Source organism: Mastigoproctus giganteus, chromosome 3 (assembly GCF_048544385.1).
Source record: "Mastigoproctus giganteus isolate SK-2022 chromosome 3, ASM4854438v1, whole genome shotgun sequence".
Taxonomy (NCBI): domain Eukaryota; kingdom Metazoa; phylum Arthropoda; class Arachnida; order Uropygi; family Thelyphonidae; genus Mastigoproctus; species Mastigoproctus giganteus.
This window is the reverse complement of record NC_143577.1, coordinates 247,336,717-247,363,268: the sequence shown is the minus strand read 5'-3', so window position 1 is coordinate 247,363,268 and position 26,552 is coordinate 247,336,717. Positions and strand designations below refer to the sequence as shown.

At 39.0% G+C, this 26,552-nt stretch overlaps 1 protein-coding gene across 2 annotated transcripts in view; it reads left to right on the top strand.

The window, feature by feature from the left end:
- The window catches only part of LOC150089007 (calcium release-activated calcium channel protein 1-like), an 86,338-nt gene extending 67,237 nt beyond the window's left edge, over positions 1-19,101 (top strand). For both annotated transcript variants that reach the window (XM_090369767.1, XM_090369766.1), the window contains one exon: positions 18,281-19,101. In XM_090369767.1, coding sequence (XP_090225893.1) covers positions 18,281-18,787 — 507 coding nt within the window. In that variant the 3' untranslated portion in view covers positions 18,788-19,101. The remainder of the gene's footprint in view (positions 1-18,280) is intronic.
- Positions 19,102-26,552: the final 7,451 nt, after the last annotated feature.

The window sequence follows — 26,552 nt, the reverse complement described above, 5'->3', positions numbered from 1 at the left end:
TTTTTTTTTTTTTTCAGACGATGGAAAAGGCCTCTTTTGGCAACTTCAAGGTATAGGAGCATATAACCTGCGATAACTTGGAGCGCAAGGATGCTGACAGTGCGGCACGCCCTGGTTACCGATAGAAGCATAAATCTCTGTATGGAGTCCAGCTTGCGTTTGTTTCGCTTCAGTGCAACTTTGGTGCACCAGATTGAAGCACCGTAACTGACAATCGGAACAAAAACTACTTTGTAAAAAAAAAAAAGATTTAAGTACGACCTTCGCGAATGGGAAAAAGGATGTCATTGTTCCTATTAGGATCTTCATAGGACGATGGTGAGACGATGTTCAGGTGCCGCCCTACATAAGATACTATATTTAGGCCTGACGTAGCCCAGTGGTCAGGAGCGAGAGTGCATTGCACGCGTTCCTTGAGTGGACCGGGGTTCAAACCCGTGACTGCTAAATACGATAAATATTTGTATTGACGATTTCTTGTAAACTCTACTGACTTGGTTGTCGTGCCGGAGTATAAGCAGGAAAAAAAAAATTTTATACATGTCTACAATGTTTCGGTGAATCAATAAGTTTTAATCATTATGTAGCATTAAAAAAAAAAAAAAAATTATTTTGATTATATGGGGATGGTACAGCCCCTGCCTGGGATCGCTCCTAGTACTAGGGGATGACAGGGGAAGGATCGCAGTGTACGTTTACGAGCGTATAATTTCCAAAACGCAGCCAGTTTGGCCGCTGTTCATGATACTGACCGGATATAGGCGTGTTACGCAGCCCAGTGGTCAGGAGCGAGAGTGCATAGCACGCGTTCCTTGAGTGGCCCGGCCTTCAAGCCCGTGACTACTAAATACGATAAATATTTGTATCGACGATTTATTGTAAACTCTACTGACTTGGTTGTCGTGCCGGAGTATAAACAGAAAATTTAATTTAATTTAATTTAATATCCGGTTAGCATCAGGAAGGGGGAGGGTATAGACTCTAAATTTAATCTGAGTACCACGACTTCTCATATTAGCAATGGAAAAAAAATTCTCTTCATTGCAGAGATGCTTGCGCTCTTCATCACAGAGCCTATCATTTCGGAGCAATGCCCATGCCCTTTACCTGATCTCGGGTAAATTAACACCAACGTGCAACAATGGCAGGCTTAGTTATTAGATAGGTTTCTGCCTAAACAAATTTCTTTCAATTTACAAGTTGGACTGTAAATTCTCAAATTATTACCGATTAAAACCATCGACGGACATTCTCATGCAGTCACGCCTTCTATTCTGGTCATCTAACGTCTTTTTTAAGAAAAACATGTAAAGCCTATCGTTTTCCGTCTCTTCATGATGCTGACTGGACATGGACTGTAATCTGTGTTGTACATATACGCACCATCATTCAAGTGAACTCTTACTAGCCATCTATTTACACTGTATGGGAAATGTCTGAATTTCCATTTATACCGATACCATATGATTATATTCATGGTATTTCAAAATTGCCCAGAACAAATCTAGAACATTCTACAGCTAAAAATAAGAAGAAAAAAGTTCCTACAACCATATCTCAAAAGCTATTTCCGAGATATTGAACATTAATCATAAATTCCAAAACGTTAAAAGAAACTGAAATACGCCTGTTCAATTAAGCATTCAACCCTACGAATCGACTATTCCATGGATTTCTTATCGTTTCAGAACTATTCTTAATGGTTTCATCAGCTTTCAAAATGCTATTTCTTTGTTCGTCTTGCGTGGTAATATGCGTAGAATTTCACACCTTGGATTTCATGTGACTCCATACAAAGTAAGCTTAGGTTGTGAGATCAATAATCGTGGCAAGCATTGTACAGGACAGTTCTAACCAATCCATCAGTTGTTGTGTTCTTTATTTAAAAAATTTGAAACATCACCGGTAAATTGGTCATATTTATAATGATCACGGAGGTCACGACCCAAAAAAAATTTGCACTTTCCGGTTTATTGGGCTTTTCTTTTAGCGCAATCTATTATAAACGGGTAGTAAACTCGATCTTGTTGCTTTGGCGATAATACCGATAACTGCAATTGTGTGGGTTAAGACGTAGGAAGCAGGACAAAGTTTGTCATCTATTGCAAGGGAATTAGGTTTCGCTGCTTCAACAATGAATACTATTTTAAAGGACAGTGCGCGTATAAAAGAACATTTCCAAGGATCAGCGCACTTAAGATCAACAGTGATCACAAAACAGTGTTCAAGTGCTATATCGAAGATGGAACAGCTATTAATACGAAGCCATTAGTACGTTGGCATTCGAGGTGAGCGGACGCGCTTAGACAGGGCTCCTCAGTTAAGTGGTTTACTTTTGGATAGTGCTTTTAAATATTTGATTTATTTAAATATTGTTGGATTATTTTGTTATAGGTTTTCCTGTAACTGTTTGATTTTAATAATATTATAGATATAATTTTTTAAAGTTACTTTCATTGATATTTATTTAATTTTATAATGGTTGTTACAAGATCTGCCTTAAACACGTCACAGAGTATCGTGAGTCACACGGAAATAGCAGATGGCGATTTACGGGTGAGTCATGATTTAATCCGTTGTGGAACCTGTGGAATGTTTTCCAAGGTCGACCTGGTGACTAATCCTACCTCACCTGGGGATTCTTTTCTTTGTGATCGATGTAAGGAGTGCACCGATCTTAAATTACAATTTGGTGCACTGATGGAACAATTTGAGTCCCTGAAAAAACGAGTGCTTGCCCTCGAAAATAATGCTTCTGGGAGCTCGTCAGGGACTCAAAACTCCAGCAATCTACCAAGTGATGCACACCCGATTCGACCCTCAAAACAGAAAAACCAAGTGCAAACTACCCTGGTTAGAAAGGACATTGTTTTATTAGGAGACTCCATTGTCAGGGAAACGGGGAATATTTTTTGTAATAAAGATAGGTGGAGCAGAACCAGGGTATGTCTGCCGGGAGCAACTATTGATGATGTCACCAACAGACTGTCAGATTTTAAAGGGGGTAAAGAAAATATTATTATTCATGTGGGGACAAACGATATTAAACGTACACGATCTGACGATTTGTTGGAAAAATACAGGACCATGCTGAGGAAATGTCGCGAGCTAGGCCATAATGTCTATGTGTCTGCAATTCTGCCCAGACACGATAGGAGGGATTATATGTTAAGAGCCTTGTGGATTAACTCAAGACTTGAAGGAATCTGCAAGGCTTTAGGGGGTAAATTTCTATCAGCATGGCCCACACTTGTAGGTAGAAGGAATTTGTTTTGTAGAGACGGGATACACTTAAACAAAGGTGGTGCAAAGGTTTTTGCCAGTATTATTGAGGATACCTTAAAGGCTCAGGGAAACTGCAAGTTAGGGGGGATGTGGGTAATACTGACACGCGTTTATCTGATAATATTGGTCAATGTAACTCTTGCACATACCTTAAGAGTTCTTATCTGTTACCCCAACTGGACATATTATCTAGATGTTCTGGGGGCAAAGACGTTTCACGTGAGCAGGTAGCTAATATCAGGGAAGAGAGCCTAAAAAACTTCAAGGGTTGTGTTAGGGTTGTTAAATATACAAGAACAGTAAATCTTAATTGTTTATACAGTAACGTTATAAGTGTCGTCAATAAAATGAGCGAATTCGAACTGCTGGTTAAAACAAGTAACGCGGACATAATAGGGCTTACGGAGACGTGGTGCCACCCGGAAATTGGGGATGATGAGTTTCAGTACGGCTTGTATAATGTATTTAGGAAGGATAGAGTAGATAGAAGGGGTGGTGGGGTAATGCTTCTTATCAGAAGCAGCCTGAGTGCGACGATAGCTTTCCCAGATTCAGACATTTCACATGCTAGTATAGAGTCTGTATGGTGTGAGATAGTTGGAAACAAAGGTACAATGCGAGTAGGCGTAATCTACAGACCAGGTGATTGTGAAGACTATGACAAAAGCCTCTACATGCAAATGGAATGGGCAAGTAAGCGTCAATGCCTTATTATGGGTGATTTCAATTTGCCTCTAATTGATTGGAGTAAATGGGAAGGAAACTCGACATGGGGAACAAAATTTTTAAATCAACTAGATGACTGTTATTTGTATCAACATGTCAGGGAAAGTACTAGAGAAAAGAATATCCTAGACCTCATCATCACACATGAATCAGATGACATAACAGGGCTGACAGTAGAGGAACCAGTAGCAGGAAGTGATCACGGAGTTCTACGGTGGATGATGACGAGAGAGGTAGCAGAAGTAAAAGGCAAAGGAATGGGTTTTAATTTCAGAAAAGGAAATTACGATGCCTTAAGGTACTACATGGCCTCTATTAACTGGGTAGATATCGCGCAGAGAATGAATACAATTGAACTGTGGTACGCTTTTAAAACATTAATCACAGATGCCTTGAATGCGTATATACCATTAAAAAAATACTCCACGAGAAGGGTTCCAAGTTGGATGAATAGTGAAGTTGCCACATTACTTGAGCAGAAAAAGGTGGCATGGAAACGTTACAGAGCAATAAAAAGTACTGAAGCCTATAACAGCTACAAGGTGATGTGTAATAGAGCCACAGAAAAGGTTCGACAGGCAAAGGCAGTTTATGAGAAATCACTAGCAAACAGAGCAAAGAGGGGGGATAAAGAATTCTTCACATATATAAATGCCAAGAAGAGCAGGACAAACCAGATCGGACCTTTACGTAAGGGAAAGGGGATAGTAATAAATTCACCAGCTGCCGTTGCAGATGAACTCAACAGTTATTTTGCATCGATATTTACAAATGAAAAGCCTTTTGTGGCAATGGGAAATTGTGGGAGCGAAGTTAAAAAATATGTAATTAATGATATTGAAATTTCGCAAGATTATTTAATGAAAAAACTTTCAAGCCTACAGACTAGTAAGACTCCTGGAGTTGATGGAATATACCCTATAATCTTAAGAGAGGCGGCAAGCGAGTGCATTGAACCACTGAGGCTGGTTATGCGAGCATCACTAGACTCTGGGGAGATTCCCTTGGATTGGAAAAGTGCAAATGTATCTCCCATACATAAGGGTGGCTCTAAAAGTGAAGTGGGAAATTATCGACCTGTCAGTCTGACTTCAGTAGTAGGGAAAATCATGGAGGCATTGATCAAGGGTGGAATTCAGGATCATTTGGATCGAATTGAAATTCTCAAGGATACTCAGCATGGTTTTGTAAAGGGAAAATCATGTTTAACAAATCTGGTTCGCTATTTCGAAAGGGTCACTCACGAGCTGGATTTAGGGAATAATTTCGACATTGTTTATTTAGATTTCAGCAAAGCTTTTGACTCAGTCCCACATGAGTGGTTGCTTTATAAGCTGGAACAGGTTGGAATCACTGGGAAAATCCTTAGATGGATAGAAGGATGGCTTCAGGGCAGAGGGTTATTCTGCTAATATAATTCTAATGTTATTCTGTTAATATAAATGGCTATTCCTCAGATTGGGTTGATGTAAGAAGTGGGGTTCCCCAAGGATCAGTATTAGGACCACTGTTGTTTTTAATTTTCATAAACGACATTGATGAAGGGATAGAGGGCGTGATGTCTAAATTTGCAGATGATGTTAAAATTGGTAGGGTAGTTAATGATCACTGTCAAGCTGAGCTTCTGCAGAGAGACCTAGATAGACTTCAAGAATGGTCAGAAAAATGGCAGCTGTGCTTTAATCCAACAAAGTGTAAGGTATTACACCTGGGAAACAGTAATCCCAAAAAAACTTATTCACTTGGTGGAGTTCAACTAAACCCAGTACTGGAGGAAAGGGACTTGGGTGTTACGATACGGTCAGACATGAAATTCTCTGAGCATTGTAAACAGGTTGCAAGGAAGGCCCATGGTGTCCTATCGATGATCTATCGAACTTTTGCAAGTAGAGATAGGGACGTGATAATCCCATTATATAAGGCTTATGTTAGACCCCACTTGGAATACTGTGTTCAAGTATGGAGACCGCACCTAAAGAAAGACATCGAGCTTCTTGAAAGGGTGCAAAGAAGGGTAACTCGCCTGGTGAGATCGGCAAAAGGGCGTCCGTATGAAGAAAGACTTCGAATATGTGGGTTGCAGAGTTTGGAAACTAGACACCTTAGGGGAGATTTGATTGAGGTGTTTAAGGCTCTGAGAGGCATCAGTAAAATGAATGAGGACAAAATTTTCAAGATTATAAATGATGCTAGAACTAGGGGACATAAATTCAAGTTACGCGGGGAAATGTTTAGATTGGACTGCAGGAAGTTTTATTTTAGCCAGCGAGTTATAAATTACTGGAATAAGTTGCCTTCATGGGTGGTAGAGGCCGACAGTTTGGGGAAATTCAAAGGTCATCTGGATAGTACTTTCGGGTAAGGGAAGCGCATAGGTTGATAGGATTAATTTCCTTTTTATTTAATTTTTAATTTCCTTTTATTATTTTTATTTATTTATTAATTATTATTATTTATTTATTTATTTAATTTTTGTTTTTATCATTGTTTTGTTCGGATTTTTTTTTTTTTTTTTTTTGGCTGGTGCAGCATAAGCCATAGGCTTTCTTGCACCATACGGCCGTTACTAATACTAATTAATAATATGGATGGAAAATCTGATTCAGAAGCAAGTGCCCCTGAGTCCAGTGGCCATTCAAACAAAAGCCAGAAGTATTTATGAAGATATCAAGGATAAGTACGGCGAACCCCAAGCCAAGTTCGTGTCAGGCAACGAGTGGTTTAATAGATTCAAGCATCGCGCTGGTTTCCAAAACATTATAGTATGCTGTGAAGTCGCCAGTACCGATTCTGCAGCTGCAGAGAAATTTTGTGATGTGTTGGGAAAAATTACTGATGAAGGCGGTTATTCAACGTAGCAAATTTTTAACGTTGACGAGACTGCTCTGTAGTGAAAAAAAAAATCCCGGATCGAACATACATTGCCAAAGTGGAAAATACAATGCCAGGTTTCAAGGCGTCAAAAGATAAGGCCATGCTCTTGCTTGGGGCTAATTCAGCGGGATATTACAGATTAAAACCACTGGTTTTGTATTCTGGAAATCCTCGTGCATTTAAGGGCATCAGTAAAGCCATCTTACCGGTGCATTTCCGATCGAACCAGAGAGCATGGATAACAATATATCTCTTTGAGGATTGGTTTAAATGCTGCTTCATTCCTGAGGTTGAAAAATATTGTAAAAAGAACAACGTTCCTTTCAAGATTTTGCTTGGACATCCTATGCATCTAGATGATTTCAATTCGAACACGAGAGTCATATTTCTACCGCCAAACACGACTTCACTCATCCAACCAATGGATCAGGGTGTTATTTTGAATTTAAAAGCATGCTATTTATGCACAACATTTGCTCCGGCATTATCTGCAGCAGACAGTGAGAAAAATCTTACGTTAAGAGACTTTTAGAAATCTTACAGTATTTACCACGCCATCTTAAACATTAATAAAGCCTGGGCGGAAATTACTAAAAGTTGCTTAAATGGCGCATGGAAGAAAATATGCCCACGGCACGTAAAAATCTTTGAAGGATTTGAAAACGACGAATCATATGAAGAGGTTACAGATAACATTGTAAAGGTTGCAGAGCTACTTCAGTTGGAGGTTGTTGCCAAAGACGTGGAGGAGTTAATAGAGGAGGAAGAGAAGGAGTTATCTAACAAAGAACTTATTGACTTGCATGCAGTGATGGTGAAAGAAGAAAATGCTGACGAAGCTCAAGATGAACCAAATGAGGCACCGAGACGCTTCATCTCCGGAGAGATGGCAATGGCATTTCATGAAATTGCAACGGCAATTGGCGAGGTTTGAGAAGATGGATCCTGACAGCAAACAATTCTTAAAAGTTAACAGAGGGGTGAATTGCTTGCTACAAGGAAATCTACGATGAAAAGAAAAAAGCCACCGTCCAATCATCCATTAATTATGTTCTTTCCTAAGGTTGAGCGGCCGACCCCTTCTAAATCTCCACAGCCCTCAACCTCCGCAGCTGCGTACTTATCAGCTGAAGACGTCATAACACAAGCTGATCTTGCGTAGAACACATTCGATGTGACAATTGAACCTAAGGTTCGGGTCGAAGGTTACACCGAGATCTTTGTGTTTAGTTACACTTGGAATAATTGTGCCCTCCGGTGAAGGTTCTTTGAATGTGGGACACTTCTTCAGAGAGAAAACCATATTAACGGATTTTTGGAGGTTCAGTTTAAGACCGAAATAGTTGATGGTTAGAGAGAGCTATGATCTTATTACAAATTTCCGATGTGATCACTCCTCTGTCGGCTGATGGTGGTATTTCGGTTAGGAACTTTATATCGTCGGCGTAGGTAATAACATCATCTCTGTTACACACAAACGGAATAAGGAGGGCGGTAAAAAGTAGCCCTGATAAAACGCCACCTTGCGGCACACCTGCATTGATGGATCGGGTATAGGAGATGTTGCGATGAGTGAAGTACACTGTTCTATTCCAGAGGAGTGAGTGCAGAAAAGCGAAAACGTCAGCTTTTATCCGGAAGAAATTGGTTAGGAGATTCAGAAGGGCTGTGATGTTGAGGCTATCAAAAGCAGCTTCGATATCGGCATAAACAACCGCTATTTCTGATCTGACCTCAAATGCGTTTAGAATTGCCGTTTGTACTGCCGGAAGGTTGGAGACAGTTGATCTATTAGGGAGAACATAATGGAGTTGCTTTGGTGGTTGTGGAAGAAGATGGCGTGTTATATGCGGAAGAAGGACTTTTTTCCCGGTAGCTTTAGGAGCGTGGATGCAGTGGATATCGGTCTATAGTGCTTTAGCTGGCTTGGTAGTTGAACTTTAGGTAGTGGGCGAGAGCGTATTTGCTCCAGGATGTAGGAAACACCCTATGAGAGAGGATAGAGTTGAATAAGATAAATGAATAACTTCCAGTGAAAAAAATAGCGCTAGAGACATTAAATTTACAAGTAATATTCTTTATTCTCTGAGGTTACTTAATTTGTTATAAATTAAGTAGTCTTTTCAATATAACCTTGCAAGAGGAAACATGTTCAGAAACGTTTCTCAGTCGATGTGCACGCACAACTCTCTCTCTCTCTCTCTCTCTCTCTCTCTCTCTCTCTCTCTCTCTCTCTCTCTCTCTCTCTCTCTCTCTCTCTCTCTCTCTCTCTCTCTCTCTCTCTGAACGTTTTCAAAAGCATATAGATTAGATTTTGATGGTGCCTTATAAAATTCAAATTGCCTACAAAAATCGCATTGAGTATTATTGACGTGTTTAGTGGCTGAGTTTTAACCTTTTCAGATCATGTTCATTTTATGCTTTTACTCTATGCATGCACATTCGTAATTTTATAGGTACTAGTCCAGATAGTGCCACCAGCCGCAGAATAAGAGCTTCTAAATTTTACGTTTTTAACACTCTTTTCCTCGACGTTATCTCCATTCTGATCGGTTCTTATTTAAAGTGATCACTCTGTATAATATAATATACATTACATCAGTAGCCGACCGGGCTAGCCAGGTGGGCAAGGTGCCTGCGTGGCAACCCAAAGGTCGCGGGTTCGAATCCCGCCTCGGGCTTGTATCGAAGTACTGCAAAAACCTTGGGAGGTGCACTATGGCCACAGAAGCCGATGCGCCAACAACTACCAAAAAAAAAAAAAATTACATCAGTATGATGTAATGTATATTGTTTTGTCATAGTAATTTAATTTTTATAATTAATTACTTGCAGCGCCTTTGATTTTATGTTAACTCTTGACAATTTTGCTTTGACAGTATTGTGTACAGCCACTGTACACAGTCTAGTACATTTATTTTCAGTCTCCAGTGTCGAACCAGAGTGTTGTTATTACCATAGCATTCGTGTAGACCAGCGTTTTCCAAAACTTTTTTTAGTCACAGAACACTTTTCATCTCACAACATATTCGCTGAACACTTACGAAACACAAGTTTACCGGAATCCAAAGAACTGTTTCGTAATATTTTATTACATACGACGCACTGTGCATCAGGGGTATCTTTATTTCCAACACATGTAAAACCGAAAATCAAATAACTGTCATCATACATTCGTTTTGGTCTTTTATTACTTGGTTCCCGTTTTTTTCACTTCGAATTTTTGGAGAACAAAAGGCTGCGATTGATCATCCTCTCTTTGAAGTGTAACAATATTGTGTTCGTTTTCATCGACCATAGTTGCGCTACTAGAAATACTTTCTTATCGTTTTAAAGTTCCTCTTTTCAACCACAAATCTATGGTCGCTTATTTTCATAATAATAAATACTTCAAAATACTAATAACTATCAAAAAAAAAAAAATTATACAAGGTTGGAGGCCTCATTTTAGGAAGGATGTAGAGTTGCTAGAATGAGTACAGAGAAGGGCAACAAGACTGGTGAGAACAAAGGGGTGCTGTTAACAGGAAAGGCTTAAGTTCTGCGTCTGGAGACTAGGCACCTGTGAGGTGTTCTGATTGAGGTGTATAAGGCCTTGAATGGGTTCAGCAGGCTCAATTCTGTTGGGATTCTTCCTCTTGCTCAGATTACAAACCTGAGGGGGTGTAAATTCAAATTAAGAAAAGACAGTTATAGATGTCCGGAAATTTGCCTTTAGCCAAGGTAGTTGATTGCTGGAACAAACTACCATTTGTCGTGGAAGTTGATAGCTTAAATAAATTCAAGGAAGAACTGGGCAAACTTTTTGAACAAATGGATGGGTTAAATGGGAAGGTTTTTTGGCTGATGCTGTATAAGCTTGCTTTCTTGCATCATATGCCTCTGCTAACGACTGAAGACTGGGGGAAAACAGGTAGAAGGATGGGGACGATAGAGTACGCATCCCCAAAGAGGTCAATGGGGACGAGCCTCACCAGGCGAAGTATGGGGATGAGGGGAGACAGACCCGTATCCTCCCCCTCCTCTGCCTGAGGATGGGTGTAAGTAAACAAATTATGATATTAGGGTCCCCTGTAAGTGATTACATCTACCCATGTATATTGCGTGTGTTCTCTGGTCGATATGCCTGTTTGCTGGACGAAAAACCCGTTTCTGTGGGGGGAAAACCTTGCTATCCACGCCTGAGACCGACTAACTGAGCCACAAAATAAAAAAAAAGCCACTAAAGGTCATCGACGGGATTCTAACCCCGGCCTTTTCCACCCGGTATGGGGAGGACGGTGACTATACCACTGTGCTACCCGTGCAGGGGTGTAAGTAAACACTTAACCCCGGTGAACCGTATTGCTTATGGCCCACTGGGTTAATGTGTACAAAGATTGTTGTCGAATGGGTCAAACCACCTCCCGCAAACAGAACCGGGCGCCTCCGTAGCCAGGTGGGAAGGAGCAGCTCTAACCCCGGTCTAATCAAGAAGCACACGCTTCTTGATTAGACCGGGGTTAGAGCCCGTCACCACCAAATACGGAGGATGCGGAAAGGTCAGGGAATGACCACCGCATATCCCGGAGCAATATGGCTTTAGTTGCTAATGCTCCTAAAAAAACCAAATAACATAACACAACAGCCAACAGAACCGTAAAGGATTATACAAGGTGGATGTTCACGGTAAGCGAAGGGTGCAGCTGGGCGTATGGGCTCCACGGCAGGTCCCTCTGCGACAGTTGAACACAGCAAAGATATCACTCACCTTGATTTGTGATATCTTCACCAATCAATTGAAGATATCACCAATATCTTCACTTGGTGATTAGGGAACATGAAGTGAAGCGTCATCTATTCTGAGAGTGTGTGAAGCCTTGCAGAACTACGGACGTCTTCAGACATGTAGTGGAATCAATGCCCAAGTAAATAGCGGATGTTATCGGTACGAACGGTGGACCAATACGTTATTAGATATGTGGTCATAATTCATTGATCGCTTAGTGTATGTATTACATATTAGTATATAACACATTATGTGACCTTCTTGGGTTGCACAGTAAATAATCATCTTTCTCCCAAACTGAAAGGAAATTTCGTATCCTGTCAGCGACCTGAAGAATTTGAGCGCTCTCTCTCTCTCGATTTTTCATCCAGCAAACCGACAGAAGAACACGCTCAGTGACAGACAGTATGTAATGAAGCCTTATAGTCTTAGTTTCTTTAACGCTTGACACACAACTATACATTATAATAAAATTATGAGCGCTAACATTATAATACAACTAGGCCTATGAAAGGCCGGATTTAAGCAATAAGACCCCAAGCCGAACCATGTGAAAACTCTCCAGAATGTGAATTATAGGCCCTCGTGGGTGGCACGATTGGTGGTGACGCCTACCTCCTCACACTGGGTGGAAAAGACCCGAGTTCGAATCCCGTCAACGATGTGAGGAATTTTTGTGAGTCTTTTTCACAGTGTGGCTGAGTTAGTTCGTCTCAGGCGAGGGTAGCATGGTTTTTCAAATCCAATAGTTATCGCAGTATTTCAAACAGCCGAAATAACATTTCTCTGCGGTCAACCTTCAAGAGACGCTATTGACGCTATTGTCTCTCTAGTAACGGTGACAAGCCTGTACTCTTTAGAAATTATTACTATGCACGTAGTCAGCCTAAACTTTTTTTTAATCGGCTAACCCCCACCTATTAGGCGAATCCGTTATCCATTTAAAAAAAAAAAAAAATGGATAAGGCACTGCTGTGACAGTTCGACATAAGGCTATAAGGCTATTGCTAATATGGACATCTGCTGTCTAGAGATAGAATAGAACCGTTGCATGTAAGAAATCATCTCCTAATGGAAGGATTTTTCGAAGATTTTTATATTTGGGTCTACTGGAAAAACCATCCGAAATTTCATTGAAATCGGACCAGTAGAAGTCTGGCAGTTATTACTTATTTTTGCCTCCGTCCCCATGTATTAACTTTACTCTCAGTAGATGATGGATTTTCTGGAAATTTTTTATTTAGACCTTATAAAACGATTTGTCGTGCCTTCTCAAAATTCATTAAAATTGGATCGATAGAAATCTGGCAGTTATTCATATCTGTATGTTGCAGCTGAAGCACTGAATATAGTGTTTGTTGCTGTGCGCTAATTGGAGGAATGAATATGTCAGTATATAATCACTTAAAAATAATCGTGCTCTTAATTTTTAACGTGAGCCTTGGTAACGCATTTCTGACATTTATTGCGGTTGTATTCAGTCTGAAATAGCTTATGGAAATACATTGGCAGGTTACCATGGGAGTAATTGAGTGTGCTGTATAAATAAAACAACGCATGACAACCGCTACATATGTATGTAATGATCTTCATTGATCAGTGGATATAGTAGTAGTAGTGGCAAGTGATGCAAGAAAGCAAATGTATGAGCTTATGCAGCATCAGCCAAAAAAAAAAAAAAAAATCACACCATTCCCTCCAAATGCCTGTCCAATTCCTCCTTAAATTTATTCAACCTATCAACTTCCACAACGACAGATGGAAGTTTGTTCCAGCAATTAACCACCCGCTGGCTAAAGGCAAATTTCTGCATATCTATTCTACATCCGTCTTTTCTTAATTTGAATTTATGTCCCCTTAGGTTCGTAATCTGAACAAGTGGAAGGATCCCATCAGAATTCAGCGTGCTGAACCCATTCAAGGCCTTATACACTTCAATCAGATCACCGCGCAGGTGCCTAGTCTCCAGCCACTGCAATTTGTAGAACTTAAGCCTCTCTTGATAAGAGGATCCCTTCATTCCCCTCACCAATCTTGTTGCCCTTCTCTGTACACGCTCAAGTAAATCTACATCCTTCCTAAAATGAGGCCTCCAGACCTGTACGCAGTACTCAAGGCGTGGCCTGACCATTGCCTTATACAGAGGGATAATCACCTCCTTTTCCCTGCTAGCAAAATTCCTATATATCATTGACAAAACCCCATGACCTGCCCTGACAGCCTGTCTGCATTGCTCAGAAAACTTCATATCTGCCTGCACAATTACTCCCAGGTCTTTTTCATTTTCTACCACCTTAAGTGAAGTACCACACAGTTGGTACGTTTCTCTGGGGTTACTTCTACCCATATGCAGTACTTTGTATTTGTCAAGGTTAAACTTCAGTTGCCACTTCTTAGCCCATCTGCCCAAATTATCCAGATCCTGTTGCAGTAGCACACTGCCATTACTGTCATTAACAACCCTGCCAACCTTTGTATCATCTGCAAACTTCGACATTAAGCCTGATATACCTTCATCAATATCATTGATAAATATACAAAACAACAGTGGACCTAACACCGAACCCTGTGGGACTCCGTTAATAACATTAGTCCAAGAAGAGCAGCACCCATTGATTACCACCCTCTGTCTTCTCGCACTTAACCATCCTTTTATCCATTGTAGCAACTTACCCTTAATACCATTCTGCTCCAATTTGTACAATAGTCTTCCATGCGCAACAGTGTCAAAAGCTTTCCTGAAATCCAAATATATGATATCAAAATTATTTTTTGCATCCAGTTCCTTTGTAACCACATCATAATATCCTATCAAATATATAACGAGGTCCACCTTGATATCTGAACCTGAAGTTTGTGGCCTCTGCTCTGCGCAGTTTTGCAGTAGCCTATCATCATGTGTAAATCCAGGCAGCCAAATTGTTTTAGGAGCACTGCTGGTAAGAGACATCTGTGAGAATATTTAAAATTTTGTAGAAGGATACTGTACATTTATGAATAACGAGTTGTCCATTATGGAAAACATGCCCCAATACCATTGCCCAAGGAAATTCAATATTTTGTGCTTGACAATTTGGCCTTCTGGTTACAATAAATTACCAATCCTCAGCGCCCCAAATGCTCTCTAACCTCTTTCTCATTTTTTTTATTAATTTTATTATTTTTGTTCTTTTTTATTTTATTTTTGTAAACTGCTCATAAATGCAGGGACGAACTCATTGAGCCCTCTGAGTCTTTTTCAGAAATGTCATAGGTCTTGAATTCCTTCAAAATGGGTACATTCTTCGGATACAGTGATGACCCAGTTCTGCGCATCTGAGTCTTATTGAGCACAGCTGGGTGCGAATTTTAGCCCTTAGGCCTCTTCTCAGAACCCTCTATTCACTTAAATCTACTCTTGTAGAGGCGTTAGCAGATTTTTGTTTTAGGCAGATAGATTGCAGCTTGCGAACTGTACCCAACTCATCTTCTACGTGTGATTTATAATGGCCTTATTTTGCATTAATGAAGATGAATATGCTATTAAAGACGGTTGTCAACCCGCGTTAATGACTTTTTATAATGCAGTTACCGATTTTTTTTTTTTTTTTTTTTTTTATTCTAGATTTTGGTCCAAGGTTTCTAGTCTATGTGATAACGCTTCTTTTAAAAAAAAAAAAAAATAGCTTTTTGATATTTTAGCTACTGCGTAGAGTTATCCTTCGCAACACTAAGAAAGTTAATAGGCATATAAATTTGATTCCTGTTCAAGTATACGCATGCCAAGGATAAATTTATACAGCATTAAATATGTTGCAGTGTGGGTTTTTGAAAGTTCCCATGCGATCACCGCCTCCTACAGCATACTTTTTAAATATCTTCAGTTTTTAACAGCTGATGTATTCTGTTCATTCATTTTGCCTGACGTTACCACACAATAATACCCTACTGTTTGTTTCGCCATTATTCTACTTAATAACAGTCAAATACAGTATTGCCAAAATTGTACGGACACCCTTGGATTTGTAATTGACGTTTCAGGAATAAGTATAAGGTTTACTATAAGGCAATATAGATCTAGCACAACTGTTCTTGCTAGAAGGAAGCAGATCAACGGAGTGATATTAGTGCAAGAACAATACGTAGAGAGATGCCTAGAATCGGATTTTACCAGTAACCAGACCGAATTCAGTCTCAGATTAGTAACCAGACCCGATTCAGTCTCAGTCACAAAGCATCTAATTTCCTGGTGCACGTCACATCGTAATTGTTCCTTGGAACGTTGGAAAGCTGTGTTATGGTGTGATGAATCATGATAGACAGTTTTCCTATGTGATGATCGTGTTTAAGTTTTGTCGGATGCCTGAGGAACATTATTTACCAGAGGGTGTCTTCCCAGCTGTGAAGTTTGGCGAAGGTGCTATCACTTCTTGGAGTTGTTTCTCCTACTGAAGTGTGGAGCATTGGTCTTCATTTCTAGAACAGTGAATGCCTTTAGTATCTTGACATTCTGTTCAATTTCGCCCTTCCTACAGTGTGGCAGCAGTATGGAGGGAGTCTTATGTTTCAGAATGACAATACCATATCATACTGCACAACCTTGTAGCGATTTCTTTGAAAAGATGGGCTTGCAAAAGCTTCCATTGAACTGCCGCAGAGCCCAGCGTTAACCACACTGAAACCTCTGAGATGAACTGGAACGTTAGCTTCTGGCCAGGCCAATACGTGCACAATTAGTGATTGAAGTGGACCAAAATATCGCCTTAATAATAATCTCATCAGTAGAAACCTACTAATGAGAATACAGTGTGTAATTAAGGTGAAAAGTGGGCCGACACTTTATTAAATATTGTATCAATAAAGGATTCTTTGAAATATGCAGGTGTCATTACTTTTGGAAATATAGTGTAGATACTGAGCTGAAATTTATTGGCAACTAGTTGGAAAATGTTAGCGATCACATAGTGGCTGCGTCATGGTTAGCTTACTTAGTAAGTAGAGTATAGTCCAGATTTTTTTTTTTTTTTTTTTCTCAATTACTGAAATTTGGATTCATCTGTCCACGGTATTTTAAAATTTTCTCTAACGTTCTACCACATTCAGGAATCTCCTACACCTTTCTGGAATATTCTACAAATTCCTTAAATATTATTTTTTTATACATAATAGAATATATTTTTTAATAAAAATTGGTAAACAAGTTGGCCCTAATAAACTTAAAATTAAGAAAAATTAAACGTGTTTCCAAACTTTTAGGCCGCAGTGTATATACCAGAATACAGGGCATGTTGTAATCAACGCAGTCGGTTCAATTCATACCAATACTAGTAAACTTAACCTTAAAAACAACTGAATTTTGCATAAATTCACATCTTAATTTTGAAAAGAAATATTTTTAAAAAAATTATGAATTGTGGTTTAAGCCTAAGCAATTAGCCTACAACAGCCCCTTGTCATTATTACATAACGAAAAACGCTTATTCAAGTCACTTTTTTTTTATGTAGATAAAAACTTTTTACGTAGCATTCGTGTCACCGCCTACTCGCCTCCCACGTGCTGCATGGAATACCTTTCCTTCCCCCTCCCCATGCATTACGTAATTTGTGAATGGCTCTTAAGTGAACGTTCTGATATCTTACTCAAGAGTGTCTGCAGCGAAAAATACTACTGAATTATATGAAGGGTATTAACTTTGTTTTATGAATCATTTAATATATTACACACACTGGCTAAAAAAAAAAAAAAATACAAACACCTTCGTGAGAAAAGTATAACATTGCAGGATGCAGTAAATCTGATACAAAATTCAGTTATCCCCTGGATGACCATCGACCCCTATCAACGGACCGAGTCCATACCAACAAAACATTTCCCATACTATGATACCACCACCAGATTTGTCGTAAAAAGGGAAGCAGGGTCCATCGCTTCCTGAGGTTCTCGCCAGGCTCTCTGCTTACCGTCAGTGCAAAACAAATGCATCGTGATTCGTTTGACCACATGACTTTGTTCCACTGTCCAACCACGACGTTCTCGGCACCACTGTAAGCGGATTTTTCTGTGAAACAAGTAGCTTCCGAATAGGCAGGCGAATGCCAATACCCAATTTCTTCAATTCCCTTCACATGATATGGTTGAAATAGTTCTTAGCTTGGTTGAATTTAGATACTATCTGATGCACACTTGCATATAGTCCTCCTTAGAGTACGAAGGCTTCGCTCTTGAAGTATTGTTTTTCTTCACATTTACGCCTTTGAGATGTGGAAGAACCGCTTGCTTTCCATTCATTAAAAACCTTTGAGATGGATGCTTTTGAGAAACCAGTTATCTTTCGTTTCTTGAACCGTGACTCCTGCTAAACGTGAGTTTTTCTGAGTATGATTGATCACGCGTTTTCTCCATGCTGTTTCAGCTTCTGCAGTCAAACAGCCTGTGCAGTCTTTATACATAAGGAGGTAACATGTCATCACTTCACGTGACGATTTTCTTTATATTTATTCGCATTTCTTTTGTCTGTGACTGTCTTAATACAAAGTTTCGTCTTTTTTTTTTTTTTTTTTTGCCAGTGTGTGTATAAATTGCATATTTTAATTATCTTCTACTGTTATTTATGTTAATTAATGATTATTTGTTCGTTTATTTTCCAGGTGGCGATGGTGGAAATTCAAGTTAGCGAGAACATCCCAGAATCTCTTCTTATAGCTTTCAGCATCTGCACCACTCTCCTTGTGTCCGTTCATCTGTTGGCGCTCATGATCTCGACATGCATCTTACCGAATGTCGAAGCCGTTGCCAGCATTCACGGTATTGCAGCCGTAACTGAATCGCCGCACGAGAAAATGAATTATTACATTGAGGCCGCTTGGGCATTTTCCACAGTGTTCGGCATCTTGTTGTTCCTGTCCGAGATCGCCATCCTGTGTTGGGTAAAATTCTACGAGTTCAGTTTCTACGCCGCACTCGCTGGTACAATAGTCCTGATACCAGTGGTAGTGATCTTCATCGCTTTCGCCGTTCACTTCTATCGGAAGCTAGTTTCGCATAAATACGAGTGTTCCGCACACGGACTGCGCGAATTAGAAACTATGGCATCTCAACTGCAGAATAATGGAACCAGTACGGCGGTCGGGGGCCCTTACGTACTTAACGTGTGAAGTAGTTCCCTACAACAGACATTAGAGTGTAAAAGGTGCTTCGGATATTTTGGACCGTCGAATACAAAGCTAACGCAGCGCCCCTGAAGTTCTGTACAGTCCCATGGAGGAAGAAATCATGGCCAAGAAGTAGAAGTGTTTGCTCTCTATGAAATTGGACGTATTTGACTTTAGCCAACCATTGTATGCTACTTAGACATGGAATATGCTCGTTACTTAATAAACGTTTCTTGTATTAGTGTGGAAAGCCACATCATAGTTTGGTGCTGTATGGCCCGTTGTGATCAATACTCTTTCGTTATTGGTTAAAAAAAAAAAAAAAAAAAAAAAAAAAAAAGGAAAAAAAATGAAATTGGGCACTTTGTTCCGTTTCGAAATTTTTCTTCGTATCGTGTACTTATTATGTTGCCAGATAAATATTTTTAAATTTTATATTTCGTTCCTTTCCATTCATTATGTGAATGAGAAATGTTTTCTTTTAGCATGCAGGATTTAATTGACGTCTTTGTCGTGTACATGAATGCGTTGGATATATGACTGTGTTTTTGGAAAGTTTCCTATGGCGTCATTCACATTTCTTCTCCCTGAGCACTCTGGGGTGGGTGTTCTATTTACAGAATGCGTCTCGTCTCTGTGTTCTCTCCTTTGCAGCCATTACTTCTATATGTTAAGGAGAATTAAAATAAAAATAAAAAATAGGGAACTATGCATTGTGTTGGCAGCTGAATGTAAATGTACTGAATTGGATAATTGGTGCGCTGCAGTAAAAACTTGTAAATTAAAATATTTCTTGAGTATAAAATTACGTCTCTTCAATAAACTTATCGATAACTGTAGATGGCCGAACTTTTTTAATCAGATATCCTCATTCAGTTTAAAGTACGTTTGTCAGAATCAAAATTATTGTGTTAAACTTTGATTATAACCAGAAATGTTTTAAAAAGATTTTAGAATTTGTTCATCCGATTTCAACGAAATTTCGGAGGAAATACAGGTGTTTACTAAAATAGCTAAATATCAAAATTTCATGAATTATGTCCTCGTTCTAACATATCACGCTGGGAATAGTAATTATGTAAATGCGCACACGGTATTTCGAAATGGGTTTAATTCAAGCCCTGCTTATGGAATAATCATAATTAGATCTTAACTTTTCCTTTTGGGTCTCCTTGCAAACCATCTGGAACATCAGAAACAAAGTGTGAAATGTAAATTAACGCACGTAAAAATAAACATCCAAATTGTTCACCTAATGATATTTAAAAAATAAAAATTTGCAGATTTTGGGATTCGAACCTGAGCTCTTTAAAGTTCCTCTAAAAAAATTGAAGTATAGTTTCAGTTTCGTATATGCGCAGGTTATTTTATTTATTTTTTTATTTTTTTTGTTAGTTGTTGGCGCATCGAATTCTGTGGCCATAATGCACCTCCCAAAGTTTTTGCATTTTCTACTCTGATCCAAGCCCGAGGCGGGATTCGAACCCGCGACCTTTTGCAAAAGTTATAATGATATAATTTATTCTCTATTTAAATGAAATATAAAAAATATGCCAAAGTAATTATCGTAATGTAAGTGTTAAGTGAATATTTAGAATTGACAAGAAATAATCGAAACAGGAAATGTACGTTAGGTAAGAATTGCAATTTTTTACGTAGTTACAAAAGGAGTAAAAAGTAATACAGTAAACCCTCGATATAACGGACCAGACAAATAATAATACAGTAATATACAAATTAATCTCGACCATATTATTTTTTTTAGGTTATATTTCAGTGTTATTATTAATAATTACCTATTTCCATTATTGTTTTGATAATTACATTTATTTTTATAATCAAATTCAGGAAATTGTTTTTATTCTTTCTGAAAACGTGTTCAAATAGCTGTTTTTCCCAGATAAGAGCAGGCAGTGACTTGCGAGCTTGAACGTGATTCGGGACACAAAACTGCAGGACTACCGACTCGCTTTGTTTCGGTCTGTCTGCCTCAAGCTATCGTGCGGTCAGGTTGTATACAGTGTGTTTTTGTGATTTCTGAATTGACTTTATTTATTAAATAATTTTGCAATCCTTACAATTTAAAATGGCATCAAGTAATGGAGGAGTTAAAAGAAAGCGTGTGAACGTAATTGTGGCACAGAAATTGGAGCTAATTGAGAAATTAAAACAAGGCGTCTCAGTAGCACGTGTTTGTGAAATTTACGGCGTAAAAAAAAAAAAAAAAATGTTTCTGATATCCATAAATTAAAGGCCAAATTGCAACATAATTTTATAGTGTACAGTACTGTATATTGTATTAAAGCTTTATATATATATTAAGAACAATAAATGCCCTTCCCCCGGGGGTTACATTCGATTTAACGGACACCCCTTCTCCCCTATTAGTCCGTTAAATCGAGAGTTTGCTGTATTCCACAAATGGCGTTTTGAATTACATGCTGAATGTTTCTTCTGAGTGGTGCTTGATATTTACGAGCGGCATCTCGAAAATTCATTGCCTGAGTATGAAGTGCTTTATTTGAGGAGTGATAACATGTGTTCTAGGAGATCGCGAGGATATGGATGACAATTTTTCTCTTTCTAAAATTGATAAATAAATATCACAATATATGAACCATATCAAACGTGAGACAAACGAAGAAGATATTAGACAGTAATCAGTGCATTATAGCCTAAGTTGCTGATGCACCAACAAATTTAATAACGACGATTGATAACACGTTACTTTTCAACATAGACCCTTTTGGAGTCAGTACACTTTTGTCACCAATCTGCAATGCGTTTATTCCGACTGCAAAGAAAGTTTTCTCTTGGAACCCCAGAAATGCATACACGGCAGCAATGACATCACTGTCGGTGGGAAATGGATGTATGTTGGGTGGTTTTTTTTTTTTTTTTCCCCAAATTGAGAAATAGGTAAAGTCCAATGGTGCTAAATCTGGTAAATTGGGGGGGGGGGGACCAAAATTTCACAGTTGCACTCATACAGTTCAGCCATGGCAATGAGAGGCTTGAGAACATGCACATTGTCATGGTGGAGCAAGACTCCTCTGATGAGTTTTCCTCTTTGATGTTTTCATGCAAATGTCTCACAAGTTTTGCGTAATATGCTTATGTGAATTGTCTGGCCTTTCTGAAGGTAATCCACTAGCAACACTCCATCAGCATCCAAAAAACCAATTCCTTTGCCTTGCAGCAGAAGGAATCGACTTGGTTTGGGTGTCAGCATGATGTGTTTAAACTTTTTGGATTTGCACCTTTATCTCTGGCTGGAAGTAATGGACCCATGTCTCATCCATGGTCACAAACCTTGCAAGGGAATTTGCTCGACCTGATTGAAAACAATGCAATTCACTTGACTTAAAACTCTTGTGCATTTTTAATGTGCTGTCAACAACTTTGGAATCCATCGTGCTGACGCCTTTTTCGTAGCGAGAACCTCTGTTTCTGACAGTGTGCATGAACTGTTACTTGTCGAACATTCATCACCAGATCATGCACTGTCAGCAACTTCTGAAGTGATGGACGTGCAGGTCTTACACTGAGTCAACTCAAGGCTCTCACTGCCCTGTTAAATTCTGTTGCCCACTATTTAAACATGGAATGGGAAGAGACTCTCCTCCTCCAATGTTGTAATAATATCCTAATGAATTGCCTTTGGAGTTTTTTTTTTTTTTTTTAATTTTGAATTGACTATACGGTGACTGATTTTGTCCATCTTTTCTCATTTGCACAACTTGGTTGACTTCGGTACTTGCAATTAAAAAAAAAAAAAAAAAAAAGACGTTATTGAAACTTCATGGAACTTGGTGGGTTACTATTTCTGAAGTGTTTATCATTAAGTACAGTAATTTTTAACACTGTACCGCTACCTTTTCATATTATGGCCATGAAATTTTCAAACGCCCCTCATACACTGGCTGAGTGCACCAATCTGATAGATCTAATGAACAAGGCCGAATATAAACTAACCGTGTATTTGAGTCGACTGGTGAAAACATTTATTGCATCTCTTGGGATGACGTGGCTCTACGAACAATATTTGCATCACCAGCAAATCAAGAATGTACAGTACATGTATGAATGAACAACATCCTGTTGAGCCCACAAGGAAAATTCTGTAACTTGGTTCTAAAAGGGGGCCAGTGTCAATTTTCATTCATACTTGTGGCTGTAGTATGATTGTACTATTATTTTGTTGTATCTTTTTTGTGTTACAACGGCCAGTGTTTGGTTCTCGTCCATCATTACGAGAGATTTTGGTGGTTTTAGCACATTAAAAACACTACAAGGTAATACTTTCATGCTATAAACGCAGTGTACGTAAAAGTGATGTTAATTCGAATCTTTCACATAATATATACAAGGTGGGAGTACAAATTTTGGAAGTTTGGGTTTTTTTTTTTTTTTTGTCTTCCTGTCCACTACAAAATACTATACCTATAAACCAATGGTTGTTTGTTTTGGACAATAAAATTTTATTGCACTATTTAAAAAAGATCTATTTAAGAAAAGTAGGAGGGGTGGTCAATAAGTATTTACCTTTACCTAGAAATATTTCATTTATGGATTTGAAACTTGGCTAGCAGTTTACATCTTTTATATAGCTACCTTCTAGAGCTACACATTTTTCCCATCTATGGATAAGCTCTTGAATAGAACTCACTGAGCAGTAAACCAGACTTCCACTTCATTAATTACCTTCTCATCAGTTTTAAAGTTGCGGTGCCGTAATGGCTTCTTCGTTGTAGGGAAGAGGAAGAAGTCTGAAGGCGAGTGGTCGGGAGAATAAGGTGGGTGTTGCAGATTTTCAAAGCCACCCTAATTGCAAAATCCCTTGTGAGTGTGAGCATTGTTGGCTAGGAAGCAGACACCTTTGGATTACTTTCCCAGGAGGTTTTTGTAATACTTCCCAGTGATTTGTTTATTGTGAGGTAATCCGTAAAGATATTACTTTTAGAGCCCAGAAGACTGACAACATGATCTTGTCAGCAGACAGATCTTTGTGCTCTGTTTTGCTTCTGGGTCATAGTGAATACATAGTCACCATTCGTTCTAAAAGTATCAAAATGTTCTCTACAAAGCTCCAACAGTTGTGCTAAACACTGGAGCTTTTGAGAGGTACTACTCATGTATTGTGGTACAAGCAGACCCATGACTGATGTTTACTTCATTTGTTATAAAATTTTAGTCACATGTCTGTTTTCAACGACTAGCTTCGCCCACATTCACCACAATGGAAGGGCTATAGCTGAGATGGTTCTTCCTTCGTTTAAGGTTGTGCACACTGTCTGAACTGGTTTTCCAATTCTTTATTCTCATATAATGGGCATTCCTCCCCATATATAACTTAGCTTTCATCTCCTCATATGAAGATTTGGTTCTTTGCCTTTCAAAATGAAGAAATTTTATAATGCAGACCTTAACTTCCAGCATACGACTTATTGCTGTATTTATGGCGCTGATTTAATAACCAGTGGATCTACAAAAACGAATAAACATACATTAATTTGTACACACACACAATATCGAATTCCAAACTCAAATATTTCTAGGTGAAGATAAATTCTTTTTGATCCCTAGGTATAAAAGTTGGAATGGGGAACGACAGATTTCATTCTACTCTTAAAGATGCACAATTTATAGTAAAGAACAATACTAATTAGTGATAATACCAGTAGTGTGACAGATCTTTCAAGATGTGGTAAGCAAAGAATAACTACAAATAAAACTAATACTAGTAATGTACGAGATGCCATTCTTATGATAGAGGAACTCCCAGTGAATTCAAGACCCTTATGTATGCTGCCGTTGCAATAAATTTTACAAATTCATCAAAATAGCTTCGTTGTTTCATGATAGATAACATAAACAATAGGCCGGGATTAAGTTTGTAAGATACACTTTATATGATCCAAAATATTGACCACCTGTTTAATAGCATGTAGGGACATCTTTTGCCGTCATAATCACTTGCAACCAGTGTGGCATCGAGTTCACAAGAGTGCGGAAGGTGTCCTTGAGTAGATAACTTGGATAGAAGGATGTCCCAGAATTCGGCGACGGAGTGAAGAACGAGAAATTTCTGTTTCACTGCATCCCATTTTTTTTTTTTTTTTTCTGTGGGATTAATGTCAAGGAAATTTAGAGGCCAGGGGTGCGTGTTAAATGCTTGGACGTGATCCTAGACCAATTCTTGCACAATGCAGGCCACGTGATACTGGGCATTGTATTGTTGAAAGAGTCCAGTGCCAGCTGGATACACGTCACCGTGCAGTGATAAACTTAGTCCGAAACAATGCTGAGGTGTATGTACGTGTGTGCTTGTTTAGGGATCCTGGATGTATTGTCCACCTCCACCTTGCATCTCTGAGTTCACTATAGAATCTGTAAAAGGCTTGATTGTGTGGATTTATGATTGCTGTGTGGTTTAAGCAGCATAGACAGCTGTTGCCTGATACTAATAACTGCTGAACAGGAACAAGGATCATTGATTCCGATGGCAAGCCTATAACCTGTGACAAAACTAAAGCAGATCTTTTTGCGACCTTTTTCTCCTCCTTTTCAGAGAAAACAGCAGCTACTGCTGCTTCAGCTTATCAATTTCAAGTTGTTAAGGATGATACACTGAATAATCTCTCGGTGGACACAGACGATATCATTCAAGCGCTTCGGAAACTAACAAAAGATTTTTCTGCAGGCCCAGATAAGATTCCACTTATCTTGTGGAAGAAATGCTTTCCACAACTTAAATATATAATATTGCATATATTCAATCTTTCCGTTAAGTCTGGTATCTACCCCACTCACTTCAAAACTGTCAATATTATTCCTATCCCAAAGAGAAGTGCAAACCACTCACTAGAGAATTACCGTCCCATCTGCCTTATGAACTCGCTGGCAAAAATTCTGGACACTGTCATTCACCACCGATTAATGGAATATTTTAATCACTTCATCAGCGACTGCCAACATGGCTTCACCAGGGGCCGATCAACTACCACTAATCTTCTCACCATCTGGCAACAGGTTCTAGACACCGTCGATCGCGGGGGACAGGTTGATGTGATCTACACAGACCTTACTAAGGCTTTCGACAGTGTCCCGCATAATCAACTTGCTCAAAAACTAAGCCACTATGGAATACTTGACCCTTTATTATCCTGGTTGATGAGTTATATCTCATATCGTAAACATACAGTGATCATCGGACAGGAAGTCTCAAGGGAATTTTTTCCATCGAGAGGAGTACCACAGGGATCATCTCTTGGGCCTCTTTTATTCACCATCTTTATCAACGATCTACCGCAATTTGTTGAGAGAGGTGGTATCAAGATACTAATGTTTGCCGATGATGTGAAACTATATTCACCTATCTGCAGTCCAGATGATGCAGTTAACCTTCAGACTGCTCTCAACTCTTTTGCTGATTGGGTTGCTTTGAATGGTTTGGAGGTTAATACTATGAAGTGCAGCTCTATTTCCTTTGCCGCTACGAGGAAAACTAAGACTTTAGTTAATGAATATTACATCAAGGAGATGCCGATTTCCAGAGTTGACGAAGTTAAAGATCTGGGAGTTACTTTTACCGCTACATGTGGGTTTGAAAAACACGTTAGGAATATATTGAACCAAGCGAAAAAACAAATTGGCTTCATTAAACGGCAGACGTACAGATTTCAAGATCCTCAGTTCTCTGTGCTCCTATTTAAGACAACTATACTCCCTATAGTGGAGTTTGCTTCTCCTATATGGAACCCACACT